At 37.4% G+C, this 20,843-nt stretch overlaps 3 protein-coding genes across 7 annotated transcripts; 2 read left to right on the top strand and 1 right to left on the bottom strand.

The window, feature by feature from the left end:
• Nucleotides 1-64: 64 nt before the first annotated feature.
• On the top strand, nucleotides 65-3,792 carry LOC105666590 (synaptic vesicle glycoprotein 2C). 2 transcript variants are annotated; one of them, XR_007226637.1, is made up of 8 exons: nucleotides 65-1,894; nucleotides 2,020-2,141; nucleotides 2,207-2,445; nucleotides 2,632-2,813; nucleotides 2,895-3,139; nucleotides 3,219-3,373; nucleotides 3,478-3,593; nucleotides 3,651-3,792. XR_007226637.1 is itself a non-coding variant. In XM_048412927.1 (8 exons), exons 1-8 carry the CDS (start codon nucleotides 1,710-1,712, stop codon nucleotides 3,707-3,709), a joined length of 1,308 nt encoding a protein of 435 aa, XP_048268884.1. In that variant the 5' UTR covers nucleotides 65-1,709; the 3' UTR covers nucleotides 3,710-3,792. The 2 variants fall into 2 exon arrangements, 1 of the variants encoding a protein (XP_048268884.1); XM_048412927.1 differs by having other exon boundaries at nucleotides 3,219-3,378.
• On the top strand, nucleotides 3,772-14,239 carry LOC100650665. 4 transcript variants are annotated; one of them, XM_012317076.3, is made up of 12 exons: nucleotides 3,772-5,799; nucleotides 5,992-6,149; nucleotides 6,483-6,761; nucleotides 6,917-7,073; nucleotides 8,415-9,126; nucleotides 9,363-9,595; nucleotides 9,677-9,865; nucleotides 10,162-10,723; nucleotides 10,806-10,879; nucleotides 10,971-11,050; nucleotides 11,352-11,595; nucleotides 11,738-14,239. In XM_012317076.3, exons 1-12 carry the CDS (start codon nucleotides 4,818-4,820, stop codon nucleotides 13,678-13,680), a joined length of 5,613 nt encoding a protein of 1,870 aa, XP_012172466.2. In that variant the 5' UTR covers nucleotides 3,772-4,817; the 3' UTR covers nucleotides 13,681-14,239. The 4 variants fall into 4 exon arrangements, with proteins under 4 accessions (XP_012172466.2, XP_012172465.2, XP_020722801.2 ...); XM_012317075.3 differs by having other exon boundaries at nucleotides 9,665-9,865; XM_020867142.2 differs by lacking the exon at nucleotides 10,971-11,050 and having other exon boundaries at nucleotides 11,317-11,595.
• A 4,308-nt stretch (nucleotides 14,240-18,547) lies between these two features.
• On the bottom strand, nucleotides 18,548-20,227 carry LOC105666559 (protein atonal). The gene is made up of 2 exons (XM_012317078.3): nucleotides 20,089-20,227; nucleotides 18,548-20,010 (listed from the first exon to the last, which is right to left on the bottom strand). Exon 2 carries the CDS (start codon nucleotides 19,997-19,999, stop codon nucleotides 19,163-19,165), a length of 837 nt encoding a protein of 278 aa, XP_012172468.2. The 5' UTR covers nucleotides 20,000-20,010; nucleotides 20,089-20,227; the 3' UTR covers nucleotides 18,548-19,162.
• Nucleotides 20,228-20,843: the final 616 nt, after the last annotated feature.

Raw genomic sequence — 20,843 nt, 5'->3', positions numbered from 1 at the left:
TCAATTATTAAATAGTTTTTGTTAGCAACTTAATTTTGAGAGTATGAATTTGAAATTACTGAATTGATGTTATTACGGTAAGATGATAAATGTATGTCTCAATAGCTTCTCAGTGTAGCAAATGGAATTCTGTAAATCAGTATCTACCAAATTCTATAATATATGATGACTAATGACTGTGAAAAGGTTATTGCTAAAGCAGGTTAAGAAATTTAAATAATTCATTCATTTACTGTGTTAAAAACTGATCAATACATAATTTGCGAAATATGTTCTTGATGGAGCACTGAATAGAAATATTTCACTTTTTCATATCATATTTTTCAGAATATTAAGATATTTTTGATGTAAATGTATTTAGTATTATATCATAGCCTATAAAATGACAAATTCAATAATAACGTTTTGAAATTATCTTTAATCTTAAAATATAGAGAGAATATATCAAGAATAACTATAATTTATTTGTATTTGTACAATATTTTCTATTATGATAGTACAATATTTTTTGAAATTACACTACTTTAACATCTCTTTATTATAAGTTATTGAATTCTTTTTATCGGCTGCAATGTAACATTAGAAAATGGGAAACGTAAAATTAGAAAATGATTCATTAGAATGGTTAGGAAATTCAAGGCTAGCTTAATAGCTCAAGGCACAGAAAAAGAGAGAAATCTTTTTATTCAACGACCAGTATGGAATAAAACATGAAAACATTGTAACTATATTCATAAAATTTGATATTTAATTACAGGATGTGGGCTTTGTCATTGCTTTATTGTTGGATTATGTGGTATGTGTGCATTTGCAGAAGCTTGCGTTCTTCCAATTATTTTAGTTATAATCCCATTTATGGCATGTGATTTAAGCCTAAATACAAGCCAAGTGACTACTGTGTATGCTATGTTAACTTTAGGTATATATACGTATATATATATATATATATATATATCGATAGATTATACAAATGTGGCTTATTAGTTTATGCATTTCTTACAAGAATATGAACAACTGATAATTGTTAATTATCAATAAAAATTTACGTATGTAAATACAAGTAAATCAAAATTATATACAATTGAATAAGGTGAAATATGGTTCCAACGCTATTTAGTTCCTCTGCTGCCGTAAAAACAAAGATAAAGAAATCTCATAAGTTAGACAAGATAGAAAAAGGGATTATGAAACAATTATAAAAAAAAAAACATATTGCTTATTACATAGAATTTGTCGATGTTGAGAAATAATGAAGAAATCTTAGATGATTATGAAAGTGACCATGAAAAGGGTTCTTGCTTACTATTTTTTTAATAATATTAGTAACTAAATGACGTCACAGGACAATTATATGTAAATATAAATTACAATGATAGTATAATCAGAGTCGTACCAACTAACCAAATTTCCCCTCTAGTATAACTAATTCAGTAATGTGAATGATTAATCAAGCGAGCTTCTCTTGCCATTACTTTAACAGTAAGCGGAAAATAATCTGATCACATATCAGGCAATTACTGGTTACATAAACCCTGTAGTCTCCTTGGTAGAATGAAAAATAACTGGTTAGCAGAGACCGTTTTAAAACCTCATTGATCCTAATTCAATGATGTTATAAATCTTTTTACTTTGTGTCTTTACGTTTCCAAATAATATATATTTAAAATAAATTATAAAATATTTTATATTTAGATAATTTATAATATTTTATGAAAATAAGATTTTGTATAGGAATGGCTGTAGGGGCATTTGTATTCGGAATAATAATCGATGCAAGTGGACGTAAAGGATCGATTCCCGCCACTATGATCGCTGTGTTTTGCGCCACTATCAGTTTATCCTTTGCGCAAACTACTTTCCTGATATACCTTTCAATATTTGTACTTGGACTGGGGTAAGTCCAATTACTATCTATGAAATCACATATGTAATTGTCATGCATAATAAATGAGGTATGTATACATGTAAAGCTGAAAATATCTGCTCGTTACGTATGTATAACAATATATATTTTTTTAGATTAGCTGGTAATAACGTGGTTTTAAGAGTATATGTAATCGAATTTTTGCCCATGAAACGAAGAGGCTTTTGTTTAGTTGCTTTGGATGTATTAGGAGTTATTGGTTATGTGTCTGCTTTAGGTAAAGATTATAAAGGAGTACGAAAGTTCTAAAGTCATTAAACGTTTTATGATAATTCAAAATAGGATTGTCATGGCTATTGATGCCTTCGATTGTGCGATTGCAAAACAAAAAATTTCGACCAAATTCTTGGCGAGTCCTTATAGGATTAGGAGGTATACCAAATTTGATCATGGCATGTGCGACTAGTTTATTACCGGCAAGTCCTAGATACTTGCTTTATCGGCGTCGGTACGAAGAAGCGCTAACTGTATTACGGCAGATCTATGCAATTAATAATTCGAAGCATGCCGATACTTATACAGTATGATTATCTTATATTAAGTCATCTCTCTCTTTTTATAAGTGCAATTTTTCTGTGAGTCAAATTTCAGATAATAACACTGCTAAAATATTGAAACATTACAACCATTTCCACGCTGCAAACCTTTTATATAAAATTTCAGCTACTAAAATATATAATATACAGTAATACATTTTATTATTCCAGTTACGTACTTTAGACAATTGTGTTCGACCAGACGAGGAAGATGAAGAAGATACAGGAAATGTGAGTAAAATAGTACGGAAATTCTGTATAAAAACACGCAAACGAATCCGCAAGATATGCAGCACACCATTTAAATGTACCACGATATTAGGACTTTGTATCAACCTTTTACAATTTCCAGGGTAACATATCGTTTTTTATTAAATGTAATCGCATTAAACACGCTTTATCATTTGTTGTGATAATATGATTACAATAACTAGAATCATTTGGGTTGCTCTTTGGAATACGCAATTGTTTCAAGAAACAGAAAATTTTAACAAATCGGCAAAGAAGAATTCTACATGCGTTGTCGATATAGAGAACTTGGCATTAGGATTTTTGCACAATTGTCAAGAAATAGACACGGATCGTTTTAGAATTCTTTTCTATTTATCTTTGAGCTACATATTAGGAGAAATTTTGTTGCTAATTGGCATCGATGTTATTGGTAGAAAAATATTTCTAGGTAAGCGTATCGTTAGTATACTATTCATTCTAACGTTGCTATATTATTAAGGACAAATCTTTTCGATTTTATTTTTTAGTACTTTCAGGATTAGTGGGAACAGCCGCGTGTCTTGGTTTATTATTTACAGTTCATAATATAGTACAAATCGTTCTTTCACTGATCATACTAGCAGCTTACGCGATTGGTCGTACGACAGCTTCGATACTTTTATTGGAAAATTATTTTACCGGCGTAAGGTTAATTATGAAACAGTTTCTGTGATTAGACGCATATTTTTTTGTTAGTAATGTATACAAAGGTATATGAAATTTTTAGTGAATTTAGTATAATTTCAGGGGTACGATTATCGGTTTATCCAGAATATTTCCCTACTTGGTTGGTAGTTTTACTAAACTCTTTCTAAATATACAGTGTATTACTAGTATCTACATTATGTCAGGAATTTTGTTGAGTAAGTAAACTTGGTGATTAAAAATGTTGAACGAATTTAACGAGTTAATGGTTTCAGGTGCTGCTGTTGCAGGGTCACGAATGCCTGACCTAACCCGATTACCGATGCAAGAATAGCTACTTAATGTTCATATTTTTATAATTTCGATAAATTATAAATAATTCTCTATGGACTATAGTTATGTTGTAAAAAACAGAGCAGATCGTTATTCATATTTTGGTAGCAGTCATAAATGTTTCTATAGTACATGAGAATTAGGCAAATTTCTTTCGTGTATGGTATGGTAGAAAATATAATAAAAAATATGGCGGTAAAGGTGTAGCAAAAAATAGTTATATTGGCATGTGCAGGGCATGCAGACACATAAATACAAACGTGGGCGGCTATTCGAGAGTATACGCCATAGTCTTTCCACCGTCTATTTTCGACGAGAACAGGAAGACCGTCTCTTTTACGTGGTTATCGTGGACATGCTCTCGCGCATGCTCTTCGAACGTGGTGGAAAGCCTCGTCGTCACGAATACGCTCTTGTATTCGTTGTAAATACGAATGCCGAATGCTCGCTACCGAAAATAATCACGCGAGGACGTTGTTGCGATTTCAGGCCGCTTCTTCCGCGGCTCTCTTGACGCCGCCAAACGTAAAAAATGCATTCCCACCGCGAACCTTCGAGATATTCGCCGCAAGACCTACCGATATCCCTTAACACGAATATTCGTAATAACATCGGTTTCATTAATAATTAAATGTACGGTAAAATACCATCGGTCGTGTGTTTACTTCGTGTTGGATCAGCGATAGAGGATCAAACAAGTAAATTGTTACTGATGTGTAACGAAAGAGTGATACAAAATCTGGTGCTGTTCATTGTTCGTCCCCGTTACCTTGACTTCAGCTTCGAAGATAAAAGACATTATAGTTAAATACTTGAACAGTGACTGTCATTCTGTATTGTGTTAATTTCAAATTAAATAAATAGATGTTACAATTTCTAAATATCTCAAACTTTGTTACCAGAAGTGTCTAAACTCGATTCGGTGCTACGCCTATAATGTCCATGAAAAAAGATGTATTCTAAAATTAGATTACTCTGATATATTTAGAATATTAATAATTCAATTGACAAACTCGAGAAAAAGAGAGAGAGAAAGAAAGAGAGAGAGCGAATAGGGTAAAACGCACATGTAAAACGCGTTGGTAAACGTATTAGATAAAACTAGCCAAATGGTGGATAATGAGAAGTTTACTGATCACAGTGGTCAAAAAACCGAAAGAAATATCGGTCGACCATGCACGAGCCGTGTTAGCGAACAAAAGACATTATTCAAAGCCAAACACAAAGTGGATGAGAGTGATTTACCTATACCTCCACCGGATCCATGGGCGAGCCTATGGCGTCTGCAAAATACGCGAAATCAGGCGGAAATAGGACAGAGTCGAAACGTCGATGAAGACGAAGACATAATCGACTACTTGACGGATTTCGGGACGTTGCCGTTCGAAGGTCAAACCTCGGAGTGTCCTTCGAGAAATTCTGCTATGTCTGCAATGGCTATTTCAAGTCTTTACGCGGAAGACGCCTTCGAGCAGTTGGATCGTCTGTATACTTTCGCCGAGGAAATTCTCGAGCTCAGGGATCGCAATTCCAAATTTTTTAGACGCGTCAGGAATTTAGAGCGGCTGAAAGTACTCCGTAATGCCAATCAGAAGTTGGAAAATGCTTTCGAGCGAGACAAGGACGCGACGATCAACGTTTGCGAGGAGGATACCGGATTCGCAGAATCCTTGTTAGATGCTATGTTGTCGAATTGCAGAGATTCGCCGTTTCAAAAGCGGAATATCCGATCGTCCTCGTCGAGACAAACGAGAAATAAATTCGACATCGACAAGCAAATGTCGACAGATGAAATTTCTGGCAGCGCACCGAAAGTTTCTAAGTGGACCAGGGTTAAAGCTGCTTTCAAGTGGGAAAGGGCTTATACGAACGATACGGAAATAATGGATCCATCGATGACAACGAGCACGTCATCGACGACCACCGCCTCTCCCTCCACTCCAACTACTAAATATCACAGAAATCCAGATGTTGAAATTAAGGAATCGAACAATACAGCCACTTCGTCACCCGTTAACGAACCTTGTAACACAGGCATGCTCTTTGGTGGAACTTCATCTCCATCTTCGTTCAATGAAGGATTTTATGATTGTACGAAATTCGTAAACTTTTGTTTACATATATATGTATTCGTTACAAATATTTTTGCCATTACAGTTTATCGAATATTATCTTTTTGCAAATTAATCGTTTAAATGAAAGACATGAGGATCATTTGTAATTAAATCACTCAGAGAATGATCGTATGTCCATGTCTTTTCGTAATTTGTTAAATTTTTTTAGGTTCACAGAAAAGTGCTTTAAATCATTTAAATTATCAATCCTTAAAGAGAAAACCTAGTAAAAAGGCTGATTATGGAAATTGGCATAGTCAATCTCTTGATGATAATATCCTTATACTGGACACTTTGCAAGTTAATGAAACGGGTCTAACAAATGAGGTAAATAAAATGTTACTGTTACTTATTAAATTATATTTTATTGTCTATTATCTTTACACATTTGGATGCAGTTTAATTAGATAAATATCCGTTAACTTTTATTTTGCACATACTTTGTCTTTGCGACATATGCATTGATGAACGTAAAATTTTCTTTCGTACACCAATTCTCACAAATAAATTTTACTCGAACAAAAATCATTAGCTGTTATCGTATCGATAACGACAGATACGAAAGTATAATATAGTTCAAATCGTGATTCACTTTTCTATAAAATATTTACTCGATATAAATCTTTCTATTATCAAAATAAAATTTTTATACAAAACTAGATCGGACAAGGAAAACCATTAATTCGGATTACATCGGATAACGATCACGCGATGCTATCGCCGAATAAAATAGACGAAAAAGATACAGAATCGACATCAAAGAGATCAACGCCAACTTTAACTATTACGATACCTTCACACGATGAGGACAACAGATACATATCTTCCCCGGAGTCAAACTCACCACTCTTTTTTAATACAAACACCTCTGCCGGAAATTCTCCACAGCCCAGGAAGACATACCGAGACCTGTCTATAAACAAGGATTTTAAACGACAGGTTAATATTGTCTTTCTCTATAAATGAAAAATTAATCTCTTCTTATATTTCGAAGATACATTTTGTCCACGAATTATTTACCTTAATTATTGATTTAGTTAATTTTGATTAATTAACTTTTTAAACTTCACACGTTTTTATTTATAATGTAACAGCGATCGTATGGTGGAGAATCAGCGATTCTTCCGTCAAAAGCACAGAGGTCAGACTCCAAATGGAACAAAGTCAGACGAGCGTTTCTAACGAATTCAACTTCAAGCATCTCATCGAATTTCATCAACGTCGTTTCCAGACAGATGCTTTTTCAAGACGGTAATTTAATAATTTACCTATGCATACAATGGTATTTCTTTCTAAGAGGACCAGCTTCACGATGATCGCCGTTTCTGTTCGTTTTTAGCAGCAGTGACACAATTGTTTAGGTGTTCCAAAAATGCTTCGCCCTTTTTGCGACACGTTTGCGAAACATTCGTTAACGATGCCTTGTGATATTCCAAAATTCCACGTTGCAACGATTCGATTTTATTCAAACCAATTTGCGCGTTCTGAGACGTTTTGTCTAATATCTTCTCCGCGTAGACTGCGTTTTCTTCGACGCATTTGGTCAACGCTTGCGGAGTTTTGCATTTGCGACAGGAGAGTATCAGAGATTTGGCACGATCGATGCAAGCTAATATGTCGCGCTCTAAACACTCGATATTTACTTTTATTCGTTTTATTCGAGGTACGACATCGTATTCCACGTTCTCGAAAGCCTGGCGAACCTCGTGATTCAGCGACATAGCAGATTTGCGTTTCATGGAACCAAATGATGGATCCACTGCGAGCAACTTCTGAAGCGTTTTCTTAATGTCATGCAAAATTCCTTTCACCAATACCTGCTCGTTATTTTTCGACAGTTCTATATCTTTCGTTAATTGAACGAACATAGATTTTGATTCGTTTTGAATGTTATTCAAGATAGCGTTGGCCTGTTTCGTAACATTCTCATACGCTTTCTGATAAACATCCACAACGCTTCTTTCTTTGCACTGAAATGTAAGTTACAAATCGTTGTCGAGGATCATTGTGTTAACGTGATAGAATAATGTACGCATTTATTACTTTTGGTGGAGGTTTTGCAAACAGTTTCTTACAACATCGTTGTTCCTTAGATAGTTTTGGGCATTTAGCAAGATCCCCTTGATATTTTTTACATTTCGGTAATGTCGTTTCCTTTTTAACGTCTTGCGGTCTTTTACATAGTGCCTTGCTGCATTGCTTACCCTGTACAGAATATTTGATAATATTGGTATGAATTCTACGAATGACAGGGACAATAAATTTTGCGACCAACATGCCAAATTTACGAATAGAAATTAATCAAACAGCCGATCTCCGTGCGACAAAAGAAGACGATTTTTGATATTGGAATTGGACGAAAAGTTCGTAGTAGTTCTGATAATCGATATAAACAGTAATAATACAAAGTATTGCTTTATATTTGACGATATTGGTAGATAACAATTTATTATAAACTTTTGCCAATCAATGAATCATTAAATAAAAGTTAGATAAATGTTGTTTTTTATCAATTAATTAATTAACGAGCACTTCTACGATTGACTGCACTAAAATTCAACATCGATAACAATTCTTTTTCTTACTCACCAGGACTGGAAGCATCAATCGGCTGTAATCATAACGACAGCGTGGAAAATGTCGAGAAGGCAACACCGTCGAACGCGCAACTGGGCACACGACGAGATTACCAAGCCCTTAGGGAAAAACTGGGAACTGAATTCCACCAAAAACTGATCGAATGGGAACGTTTAAAAAATCTTCCACCTCGCGTTGCCACCAAAGAAGTTCGTGAAATTTCGCCCAGTTTGCCAAGTCCCCGAGAAAGTTTATTATCTGAAGAAAGATTAGCTCCTGAATTTAGGAAGAAGCTGCAGGACTGGAAACGCGCAAAGAAAGTACGACGAGGAAGTGCTCCCTTTGAACAACAGAGGATCAAACGACGTCGTTTGACCGACTGGCAGCTTTGGAGATCTCCTTCGAAAACTGAGCACAGAAATAGAGAGATTGCGACCCCGCAAGCTAACAGTGAATGTGGAGACATCGCTAACGACGGCAAGTTTCAGCTCTACGAAGATTTTCCACGAAAAATAGAAAATTCGAAGAGAACGAACGAGACTGGCAATCATGATTCCCAATACTCGATACGATCGAAATCGCATCAACATAGAATCGCGTCTGGGATAGATGAAACCGAATTTTTCGTTCTAGAAAGGTTACTATCATTTTTTAATAATAATACGATTAAAGAGAGACGGGAGTGTGACGCTCAACAATTGGAAGAGTGTTTTGATGCAGATTCAAGGTATAACGCAAATATATGTTTTATTTATTAAGATTGACACTAAAAGTAGACTAACCGTAAATAGAAATTCTACTCTACTTTCTTTTTCTAACATTCCAATTAAAAATAATAACAATAATACCAATAATTGAAGAAATATTCACAAAAATTTGTAAGTCTACTAATTTTCATGTTCACATGAAATCAAACAACCTGACAGTGACACGCATCCTACTAATGTGTATATTTTATTTAAGATCATATGCCGATGGAACACAGAGTCTAAACGATAGCAACGAAGTTTTCGTACGAACGTCCGTCGGATCCTACCGATTCGAAGGTATTTCACGAGAATTCACAAGAAAACTATACGATTGGGAACGATATCGTGGAATATCGCCCACATCCTCGACCTTCCGCCTCCTAGGACCCGGTTATATACCTTCTCTAAGACGATCGACTATCGAAACATCAACGAATTCACCCACAAGTAAGATTTTAATTCATTTAATTTTAATTCATTGATGGAACAGTTTTCTCCACATGATCGTTTGAATAGGTAATTATTTAGAAGTTAGAAGCAACGAACCGGTATTGTTGAAAGGCGGCTGTTTGAAGAGATCGAAATCTGTCGGCGCCATGATCGAGAAAACTGATCAAACTGCATTTTTTGTACGCCGTTCGAACAGCTTACAGTCATTGGATCATCTCACGAATAGATTGAAAGATTTGGATCGCGTCGATATCTTGCCAGATACTAGTAAGTATTATCATTTATAGTTGTTTCGTTTCAACAGCCGTGTTAACACTAGAACTACTAAAGTAATCAAAATGTATAATTTATAATTATTCACAGAAATTTTATAAATTTATGGCGGTGCATTTTTAGGAATTCGAATAATTTTTGGTGAAGTATGCGAATGAAGATTTTCCTTTACGTTACGTACATATACATGAATATTTTTATATACTTGTCATTGGTAATTCTAGTGTGAAAACAGGCGTAACCTGTTAATCAATATCCTCGTTTATAATTTCAAAATTTCATTGTCTCAGTCGATTCTCGGAGAACAGAGGACGTAGCCGAAGATATAATGGATGACTCCGAACCGGAGGCGATGATCGTAGACATCGAAGACGTTATCGAGGAAACTGCAAGTCCCCTGGAAAGGGTGCAACCTCATCAAACACCAGTATATTCGGTTGCAGCGAGCGAAACCACTAGTATCGCCGTACCACTCGGTACAGTCACTTCTAGTCACGAACCATCCCCGGTATTTTTGATCGAGATTGAGGAAAATTCTGATCACAATCTTTGGAAATCTAACAAGTGGAATCAAAGGAAAAGTTTCTCGAGCGAAGACAGTCTGAGTCTGGAACAATCTGAAATGACGAAATCTTGGAATAATGAAAAAATCTCCCCGAACAATGAAGAATCAGAGCATTGGCTCTCCACAGGTTCAACGAGTAAAAAGCAGATGTCTGGTATTAAAGAAGAGTTGGACAAAGATTCTGTCAAATCAAGTAGTTCGATTTGTTCGACAGATGGGGATACAGAATCTAACGTTATAAAAGAAGAAAAGAAACTAGAAGATCAAAGTCGCGTTAACTTCGAAAGGTATATGAAATCAACGTTTGTTCTGCAAGAACCTACTGTATGAAGAAATGAATTACACCTTCACAAATTTTTCCATTTTTAGAGAAGATGTTCCTGTAACATCACCCGTCGATGAAGAAGCAATTGGAAGAGACGCGGAGAAGCATGTATCTGATGGTAAGTTTAATAAGGTAATTAACGAAGCTTCTGATAGGTTCTGAGGTTGGTGACGAAAGCCAAGTAAAGAATACCTTGTTTTCCGTTCTAGAAACGAACGAAAACAAAACTATCCGTGAATGGAATCTTGGAAATCGTTCTATTTTTGGTGCAAGCATAAAAGAAACAATGGTAGATTTTATGAAATTTTATAGCGCAGTTTATCATTCTGCCTTCCAAATATTTTTTATTTTATTTTCTTACTTGTTTTCCTTACAATTGGTGACAAATGTGTAAATATAACTTAGAGAAAATTCAATGTGAAAGCTCGAAGATTAATTTGTTTAAAAAATCTTAGTTTGTTTCTAATGTTCGAACCGATTCTTCAAGGGAAAGTAGAAAAATGAAAGTAACGATGAAAGAAAGATCATTGTCTTCAGAATAAAGTTTTATCATAGCGCAATCAAAAGTATCGACCTGTCGGTACAACCAGGAGTTATCGAGCGAAAAGGAGCACGAGCAACGATCTGATAACCAAGCGGTAGGAAAGGATGAGGGCGGCAATAGTGGAAAAGACGGTGCTGAAACAACGAATAAGCCCAACAACGAATACGAGGAAATAATCCTGGGAACCAGCGATCCTTCTCGTTGCTCTTTAACGAATATGCGGTCAATGGCGAATTGTAAAAAAGAAACGACGTTAAGTTTACCAAAAACACCGAACGCTTGTGAATTAGGTACGTTCTAATTAGTTAATAAATACAATAATTAACATTTGTAATTTAATGCGCAATTTATTCGTGTCTCGTATTTTAAGAAATTCTGTAAGCGTCGTAAAAAGGTTCGAATCAGAAATAAAAATATCATAATTACTCTTAGATGAAGTGAAGCCTACCACGCGTGAAGTAGATCTTTTTTACGCCAATCGGAGGGACGACAGTTTAAAGAAAATCGAAGAAAATTACGGTATAGTCGAGGAAGAGTTAGATATCGATCATGATTCATCAGAAACGAAATTAAACTTAAACAACTATAAACCCACCAAATCATTCGTCGAGTACTCAAACCGTGAGAAACAAGATTGTTCGATAGATGCTACAACGAACGCACGATCGGTTGAGAGCAAAAAATGGCGAGAGTATCGTAATATCGAAAATGTTTCGACGTCTTCACAGTCATCCAGTACAAATTCTTGTACACGCGAATGTCGTCGCGAACCGACCATCGAAACAACTGCTTACACGGTCGCGCCAAGCCGCGAGGAACGTTGTTTCGAGAGAATCATCATCAATGAGGAAACTTTGAACAAGATAGTCGTGCCCACAGCTAGTACAGGCTGCGTCGAAAAAGCAAAATCCTCGAAAACACCGGTGGAACGTGCTACAACTGAGAATTCTGAGAGCAGTCGTCGATCAAGCAGCGATCACGACGTTCCGACTAACCAAGAAGGGAATGTCAAAAAGCAAATTTCCAGCTCACCAACACGAAACGTTTTCATTAGGACGAAACGTATAATATTCTCTCCGTTTCGACGCTCGGAAGAGCATTCAGCTAAAAAGGAAGACACTTCCGAGAACGATCAGGTATTTACAAGAAAAAGCAAAAGCAAATCCAGATCAGGATCCCCTAAAGTAAATCGTCAAGATGCACTTTTGAGGATGTCCCTTTCGTTGCCTTGGCCTCTTCGCCCATCCTCGAAGGATCGCGAAGCCAAGGAAACAAAGGCCGAAAGAAACGGCAAGGAAGAACGGGCATCTATCGAGAAACCAACCTTCGAACGATGCAAATCCGTGGAGAACGCGAGAAAATCGTCGATCAGCGAAAGCAACGTGTTTCCAAAAGAAACGAAGCGAGATAGAGCTTCGTCGACCGAATTGCCAGGAAGAAATGGCGAGTTTAAACAAGCCGCCGTACAGAAGAATCAACGAGCAGACGTCTCGGTGCAAGCAAAGCCAGGCGAACAGCAAAATCAAGCCTCTTTCAGAATTAGCTTGCCCAGTTTGAAGACCCAGGTTGACGAGAAGATGAAAGATGCGTCTTTCTCGAAATTCGATCCGCAGTCTTCCGATCTTATTCATAAATTGACGATTCTGTCTAACGTGGTAGCGAGAAGAGACGGTCGAACGAACACGATTTCCGAAGATACGTCTCTGGAATCGCACTCGTTAAGGATACGTCGTGCGAAGGAAGATTTCTTGTCGCGTCGCGGTGGTCCGCTTTGTCATTCCGTGCTAGAATCTCCATCGACCAAACATCAAATTTCTCCGAGAACGTTTCCTCATCATTACGAACAGATTTCGGAAAATCAAGAGAAAGTGACGAACAAAAGTATATCGGATGTAAATCATACGCTGAACTCATTGTCGAACGAGGCATCAGACAATCGTGGTGCACAAGAGGAAGCAACGAATGAGAAAAAGGTTGAACAATTCATAAACGAATACAATGCGAATGAGTTGTCGAACAGTCCAGTTTCTCGTCCTGATCGTGTAAAATCTGCCAGTGCCGGAATGATAAACGTTGATCCAGATACTTTCGTGCGTCTCACGGAAGCTAGCCGTGGATGTGAGTCTCTTCCAAGGTCGATCTCGAAGCAGCAACAGCCCTTAGGATCGTTCGCAAAAATTGTTAACAAATTTAAATTTACACGATTGATACGTGGCAAGGATATACAGGAGGAGAATATGAGCACTATTTCGAAATTGTGCAGACAAAGTTTGTTAATCGACGTTCGAAACGATTTTGATAAGTGCTGGGAATCCAGCGATCGTGAGAAGACTTCCAAACAGGATAGTGCAGGAAGAAGTAAGGAAAATGAATAATTATGGTTTCTAAATTTAATTTTCCAATTAGTAGGAAGACAGACGATTGTTTGAAGAAAAGAATTTTTCGGATAGGATAGTCATCCTTTCTTATAGCGATTACTTCATAATACTATAAATAATTCAAATCAAGTTTCAACTTTTGTGACACTTTTACTGCCTTCTAACTTTTAAAATATCGCTTATTTCGTGTCAATAGTTATGTCTTCTTTTCCATAGTATCATACAGAAAATGATAACACATGTAATAACAGTATCACGTGAAACTAATAAAGAAAATATACGGTGTTAATGATAATAGGACGTTTAAATAGTTGATCATTCGAATAGCAGCCTGTATTAAATACCATTGATGGATAGTCATAGTGCTAAAAGTACAGTGTACGTTAGACAGGATTTAAATGTTATAAAGCATCATAACATTAACCCATTTACGTAAAATCATAGCAACGAAATTATACCAGAATTGCTACGTTACAGTGTATTAGATAGAAGGAACAAAAATATAAAAAATTTGTTCATATAAACGTGTAATTAAATATATTTAAAAAACAACTAACTTTTGGTAAATATTATTTGTTAAATTTATTTCCTGCAGTATTCGCCTATTTAAAAAATGCTCGACATTATGTTTCCCTTTGTGCCTATTAGGTAACGTTACTTGTAACTTTCTATTCGTAAAGTAATCTATACTATAAATTAATTTCAAGCAAGATACGCATAAAATGGTAATTAATTACCGTCAGATTTAATCTAACTCGCAGCAACCCCGAAAAAATAAAATACTTTTTCCTATGAGAACTTTCACCATCTTAAAAACTTAAACGTATACGTATCGCGCGTAATTGAAGAGTAAGAGCAAACAAAAACGGAGGGTCGTTCCGAGTATTACCGTTGTTTGATAAAATGAAATTAATACCCCTGGGGTAGTTTCGAGTGGTGCGCAGAAACTAAAAGTAAGCTCGTGTCGTGTGCGTCCAATGCTGCCCCTTTTCTTTCTCTTGCCCTCCCTTTTTAATTTTCTCGTCCTGTTTTCTGTTTAACCCTCGCACCCGCTTCGGAGCTTCGAACGATCCTTTCACGTGTTTTCATACCCGTGATACCTCTCACGAACGCGAAAACTCTTCGATCGTATTAAGCGGATTTCATTCGATCACGAGGCGCTCGAACAAACAAATCGGTTGAGCGAGCGCATTTCGTTTCGTTCTCTGTGATTGTGTGCCGTTGCCATTGTGCTATCGTGCCGCTCAAGAATAGGTCTACCTTGGGAAGAGTTTTGATTTATAACGAGTTTAAGCCGACCCAGATCATGGGATATCTGTTTTCTTCCTGCAACTGAAGAGTTTTCGTTGTCTGTTTTTTTAGTAACGCGAAATGACTGCCTATGCGACAAATGTACGATAATATATAATTAAAATCTAAAAACAAATTTCTAAGTCTCACCTTGTTATCAATTTTTTATAAAATCTATCCAAACGTCAAAGATATCTGCAGTCTAAAAACAAATAATCTTTTAAAAAAGAAAAGAAGCTGGCAAGAAAAACATAAACGATACACTTTATGATAGACTGCTTTAACCCTTTCAAGGTGTAAAAATATCACGACAAGGCAACGAGCTTTCTCAAGATGTTTCAAAGAAGAAAAATTGTTACCAGTATATACATATACATATAAATATATACACGTGTGCATGTGTTTTAGCAATGGAATATGTAAGCTGAATGTGTCTTGGGAAACAACTTGGGAAAAGTCAGGAACGTAATATAGCAGATAGCCTGCTCTTATTCCGACATCCTGATCACAGGTAGGGGATCTTTTACCGATTTACGAGCTGGACGTCAAGCTCGCAGGATCATCGAATCCCTCACAATGGGCGGTCGTGTTTTTCGTTGCATCCACCAGGATCGACCACACCTTTTACCTGCGCTTATAATCCGGAAGCATTCGCGAGAGCACGCACCAAGGTTCGAAACATCAAACAGATATTGTATCGACACCTTTCAAGAATATAACAGGAATATTCCAATACGATCCTCTTTTTATTGAATAATTCGGCTTATTGTTAACATTGATCCTCCTTCGAATCTATGAGAAATTGTGCATCTAACAATAGACTAAAGTTTTAAAGATAATATGCAATTTGTGATTATATTTTGCGTAAATTTTCTTTCCTCGATTTCAGGAAATTTGATTTCTTATTTATTTGATCGACTGGTGCTTGTCTCTTACTCTTCCTTTGCCTTTCGAATTCATATATGCAGCTTTACCTCTCATTGTAAACCAATGAATATTTTGATATTGCCTTGTAAAGAGGACCGATCTCTTGAATAAATCATGCATCTGCAACTTTTATATTGGACGTATGGACTGAGTTGCACAAGTTTGTCACGCGAATGAGTTGAAGCGACTGTCGCTGATGGGACGTCATTGATTTATGCGCACCAGTTTATATTCGACGCGATTTTCGTATGGCGAATAGCATAAATAGCCATGCGTTTGTGTCTATAAGCACGAAACTTGCTTCAGTTTTATGTCTCAATTCTGATTTCGTCGAGTAGAAATATAAATAGATTATGTTTCTCCCTGTGTAATATCGATAAACTTGAATTGTATAATACCAAGATTGAATATAGAAATTCCTATTACATATAAAAAGATGTAAAATGTAACGCTTGACAGCGCAGGTTCGGTAGTAAAATTTCGTCTCAATTTGTCGAGAGTTGATTTCATACATGCTGCCTTTCTCCATAGTTGGAGAATACGTGTAATTAATCTTGATACATCGAAGGTACACACCGGTGCAGCGAATATATGCAGCGGAGTGCTCGTCACCCGACAAATTTCCGCCGGCCGATTATATTTATCGCCTGATTTCAGCCGGCAGATTACATTATTTTAATGCTTAATGCGTTACGCCTCTGGCTCGGCTTCCTTGGCAAAGACGGGTGGTTGCATGTGGTAGCGGCTACGACAAAATATTCGGCAGGGTTTCGAGATCTCTACGCTAAATGTACTCAAATAAAGCAATCTCCACGATCAGACAACGACAACGCGGCGGCGTTTGTCTTTTATCCTCCGTTTTACCCCTTCCCTTTACCTCAGTCAGCTTCCTCCCCAACCCCATCGAGTATTTTGATGACAGTGGCCACTGGTCACTGCTGGCGGTTCCAGCTTCCTCTTCTTTGTCAAGGCAAACCCTTCTGACAAAGCGAAGGTGGTAGTCTGCCGGAGAATTAATTGCTTTGAACAATATTTACGTTCTCTCGTCTAAGAGATTCCTTCCTTTCTTTTATTCGTGAGCTTCATTTTTTTTCTTTACGAAGGCCTGACCGAGGATACCCCAACCCCTAACCGCCAAGGAAGATGTCGCGCGATTTTTATCAAGTTTCCGAGGAATCTCAAGGAAGCCGGCTCTTGAGAGTACGAATCCTCGTCCGCTAGCATGAGAACGTGTACGAGAAGGGCCTCGCGAGACAAGTCAACATCGCCACGCGACATCCATTCGAATTTTTATGGGATCTTTACGTATCGCTCGACAATCCAATCGTAAAACGATTCTTTTTTTTTTTACATTTTTACGAAACACTTAATGACGTTCTTCACTTTCGGAACTGAATCGAACATTTGTAGTGAGAATCGTAAAAATGTAATACAAATGCAAATTTTCATCCATCAAGGACGAAGGAGAGGAGGGAAATAAAAACAGTGAAAATGATATAAAGTAAATACAAAATGCAGAGTTTATAAATATTTCAATTTCTTTAAACCTCGTAGTACTATCTGACGAAGAAGAACGTCAACGAGAAAAAGTTGTTATACGATAAAAGCGTTATATTAGGGTCTTTTCGAGCACGGTGTATTTTACTACCGTTTCGTGTATCTTTCTACTTTTTATGTAAAAAAATACGCGTTGTTTGTATACTCATGTTCGACAAATTTTCCGGTTTCCGTAAAACAAGGGTTCACGCAACATCGCCCTTCTAACGTTTACGCTAACCAAATATGTGGTGCTAATCACCAGGATGATGTCATGTCCCATCCTTCTTCTCTCTGCACCGTGTTAATTATAGTTTATTCGACGTTGAACATGCTAGACAATGTTTATACGGATGCTGGTCGCGCGCCCATATTTTTCACAAAATATCAAACGTTGGGCGTAAAATCGTAAAAGAAATGGCAAAAGTAAACGAGATTTTCGTTTCTCGAGGCAATGAAAGCAATTCTTCTCCGGCGAATTAAAAGCACGTAGGTGAATTACTTTATTGCTCTTTGCAAAAGATGTGATCGTCCTTGGCTATCTATTTAATAATTAAATGCTTTTACGTGGAAAACAGTAGTGGAAAGAAATGGAGCAAAGTGCGACGACGATAGCAAAGAATCGAAGGTGAAAAGAGGGAAAAGAAAAATAAAAAAAGAGGAGTCATCGTTAAAGAAAGGAGGCTGCAGGTTCTCAAATTGCAATGAAACCGGGCACCGACGCGTCGCATGGGTTTCGTATGACGACCAGACCACCGATGACGATGCTGTTTTTCTTTCGCCCCGAATATACTTTTCATCCCTTATGATACAACTTTGTTCGTTGAACGAAATTAAACCCGATTCAAGCAATTACAAGGAAACTTTATTCCATTGCGCGACTCTTAGAACAGTCAAATAAGGGACATTCGAAGAGTAGACATTTATAGAGGCGAAAAAATGTTCTACTACGCCTCGAAGAGAGCATCGAAGTCTCTTTGGAGTTTAGAGTTTAAGCTAAACTTGCGAGGTCCTCTTATAAGACTTCGAATTGTAAGACTTCGCTTTACGAAATTGGCGAGGAAAGGATATTCGAAAACTACGAGAATGTATAAAATAATTATATTTTTCAACACATGCAGTTTCAGTCTCAAAGAGCGCAGTAATATTTATAATACAATAAATTATAAGTACGTAACTTGGTCCGGCTTTATAATACAATATCGAGTTAACGATTTATCCATTAAAATATCGTTACTTTACAAAATTTACAAAGTTTCTAGTATTTACAGAAATCTTGGAAATGCGTGTCTAAACCTTTCACGTTACGTTTCGCACGATAAATATTACGATAATAATATTAAAAAATATAAACTATAAGACGATGGTCAATATCGTTTTACAAAAGATAAACGAGTGAATGGTACGCAGTTATAAGAATCATCGGATAACTGAAATGATATTCTGTAATTACAGCTGTAAATATCTACAAGAAAATGATAATGGATCGTTCCTACGTTTCAAACACAATTCCTATAATTCGACTAAACAATGTAAACGTAATTCATATCTCGTACATTTGGATGAAACATCTTTTCTATACACAAGCTAAAATTCAACTATTTCGCTCCTCCGGTTAATTCCACTAAACACTTTCGTTCAATTTCAACGACCGACTTTACCAGTTCGTTGACTAACACGATTTTCAGCGAAATCTTAAAAAAAGAGAGAAAAGGAGAAAAAAATGTTATTGCAACAAATCGTACAATGCCGTAATGTAAGACTGTGCCATTTGAAGCGTTTCGTATTTCGAGAGCTGCCGGTCGTTACCCAAAGACGGAAGATACGCTCGCAATCTATCGAACGCTTTATTCAGGTTCTGCATTCTTCTCCGTTCTCTGGCGTTCGCCGCCAGTCTGCGTTTCCTCACAATCGTCGAGCTAACGTATTTACCTCTTCTTCTCACCACATTTCGATTGTTCCCGTTTCCATCGATCTCGGATCCTATGTGATCGGGACTGTCGCTCATTTCGGCATCATCCTCGCTGTCAGCGTCTACGATTCTGTCTGAGAAACTGCTGGAGTTGCTGATGACACTGCCTCGAGACGACTGCGCCTTTTCGTGCTCCGTTTCAGCCTCAGGATCCGCGGTCCCATCGGTATCCGCGTCCATACTATTTACTTCTTCCGTCAGATCGATCATGTTTATAGCGTGTTGCGTTGCCTCGCTGTTGATCGTAGCGAGGCCCCTCTTCGTAACGTACCTCTTGTTCAGTTCCTCCATCGAGCCTAATAAACGGTACGTAACCGGAGTACTTATCGTGTCAGGCTCTGACGATACAGACAAAGTTGTGGCAGGACTAACCGATCGTAAACTTGCGGTTGGACTCGGCGTGTGCCAGCCATCGCTGCGATTTCCGTCGTACACGATGCACTGCGGTATGCTGATACTGCTTACTGGTGGAAGATCAGACTTGCTCTTGGAATAAGCGTAGCTCGGTAAATCCAGATACGTGCAGGATACCACCTCGTCCTCTCTCGGTGGGAACATATATCCGTATCGAAACATCTCCTGCAGTTCCATGCCGGCAATTTCTGAATCGAAATAGAACACAGAATTTGGAAATGGAAACTGCTCACTGGATCGGTAGGGTCGATAAGTAAGCCTCTTACTCTCTTCGATGTCTTCACTGAATTTCCACTGTATTTTCACGGAAACACCAGTTGCGAAACAAGCTCTTTTTATTGACTACGATGTGCGTGTATGTGATCCTATAGAGCAGTTTATGATGCACGCACGCCGACTCCGCTGTCGGGGTGATTCTAAAGTCGGCTGGTACACCGCCGGGGGATTTATGCGTTTTTGGAGCGAGGCACCCTCGTGCAGCACGTGCCGCCCGACCAATGAAAACTCGCCGTCGGTCCCCACCATTTCTGCGGTGAGGTAAAGCCAACCAGCCCCGAGTATGCGAACGGCTAGCGTAACAGGTGGCATCGGCGCCTCCATCCTATACGATCACGTATAAAATCGCACAGCTATTACCTGGCCCTTCGGTGACATACGTATGTATTAATACTAATACATATGTAAGTGCGTGCATGATCATATACGAGCTCCATTCAATGCATATCACGTACAAGTTTATATCATTTACTTAGGATTCACGGTAAACACAGACGCGAGAGTTTCTTTGATCATGATGCACTGAAACTACCTGTTATTGAGATACTTGGTCGATAATTTGTGATGGTATTAGAAGTAGTGGCGTCGAACACACGAAGAATGATATTCAACGAATAATAATAATAAAACTCGCGATGTGCTTAATGTAACGAGATTCGATCCTTGATGACGCAATGTGATTTACGAGTTATATTATGTCCCCTAGTATTTTTAAATATTATCCGATTAATTTCCTTGCTACTAT

The sequence above is a fragment of the Bombus terrestris genome, chromosome 15, assembly GCF_910591885.1.
Source record: "Bombus terrestris chromosome 15, iyBomTerr1.2, whole genome shotgun sequence".
Lineage (NCBI taxonomy): Eukaryota > Metazoa > Arthropoda > Insecta > Hymenoptera > Apidae > Bombus > Bombus terrestris.
The sequence above is the reverse complement of the archived record's forward strand: the minus strand, read 5'-3'. Positions and strand labels throughout refer to the sequence as shown.

Coding starts and splice junctions, on each gene's coding strand:
- LOC105666590 (XM_048412927.1), top strand. CDS start 1,710: ATGAAAATAAGATTTTGTATAGGAATGGCTGTAGGGGCATTTGTATTC. Junction 2,814..2,894: donor AACCTTTTACAATTTCCAGG/GTAACATATCGT, acceptor TACAATAACTAG/AATCATTTGGGTTGCTCTTT. Junction 3,140..3,218: donor TGGTAGAAAAATATTTCTAG/GTAAGCGTATCG, acceptor TTTATTTTTTAG/TACTTTCAGGATTAGTGGGA.
- LOC100650665 (XM_012317075.3), top strand. CDS start 4,818: ATGGTGGATAATGAGAAGTTTACTGATCACAGTGGTCAAAAAACCGAA. Junction 7,074..8,414: donor ACAGATGCTTTTTCAAGACG/GTAATTTAATAA, acceptor CTTACTCACCAG/GACTGGAAGCATCAATCGGC. Junction 11,051..11,351: donor CAAGCATAAAAGAAACAATG/GTAGATTTTATG, acceptor CGGTACAACCAG/GAGTTATCGAGCGAAAAGGA.
- LOC105666559 (XM_012317078.3), bottom strand. CDS start 19,999: ATGGAACTGCAGGAGATGTTTCGATACGGATATATGTTCCCACCGAGA.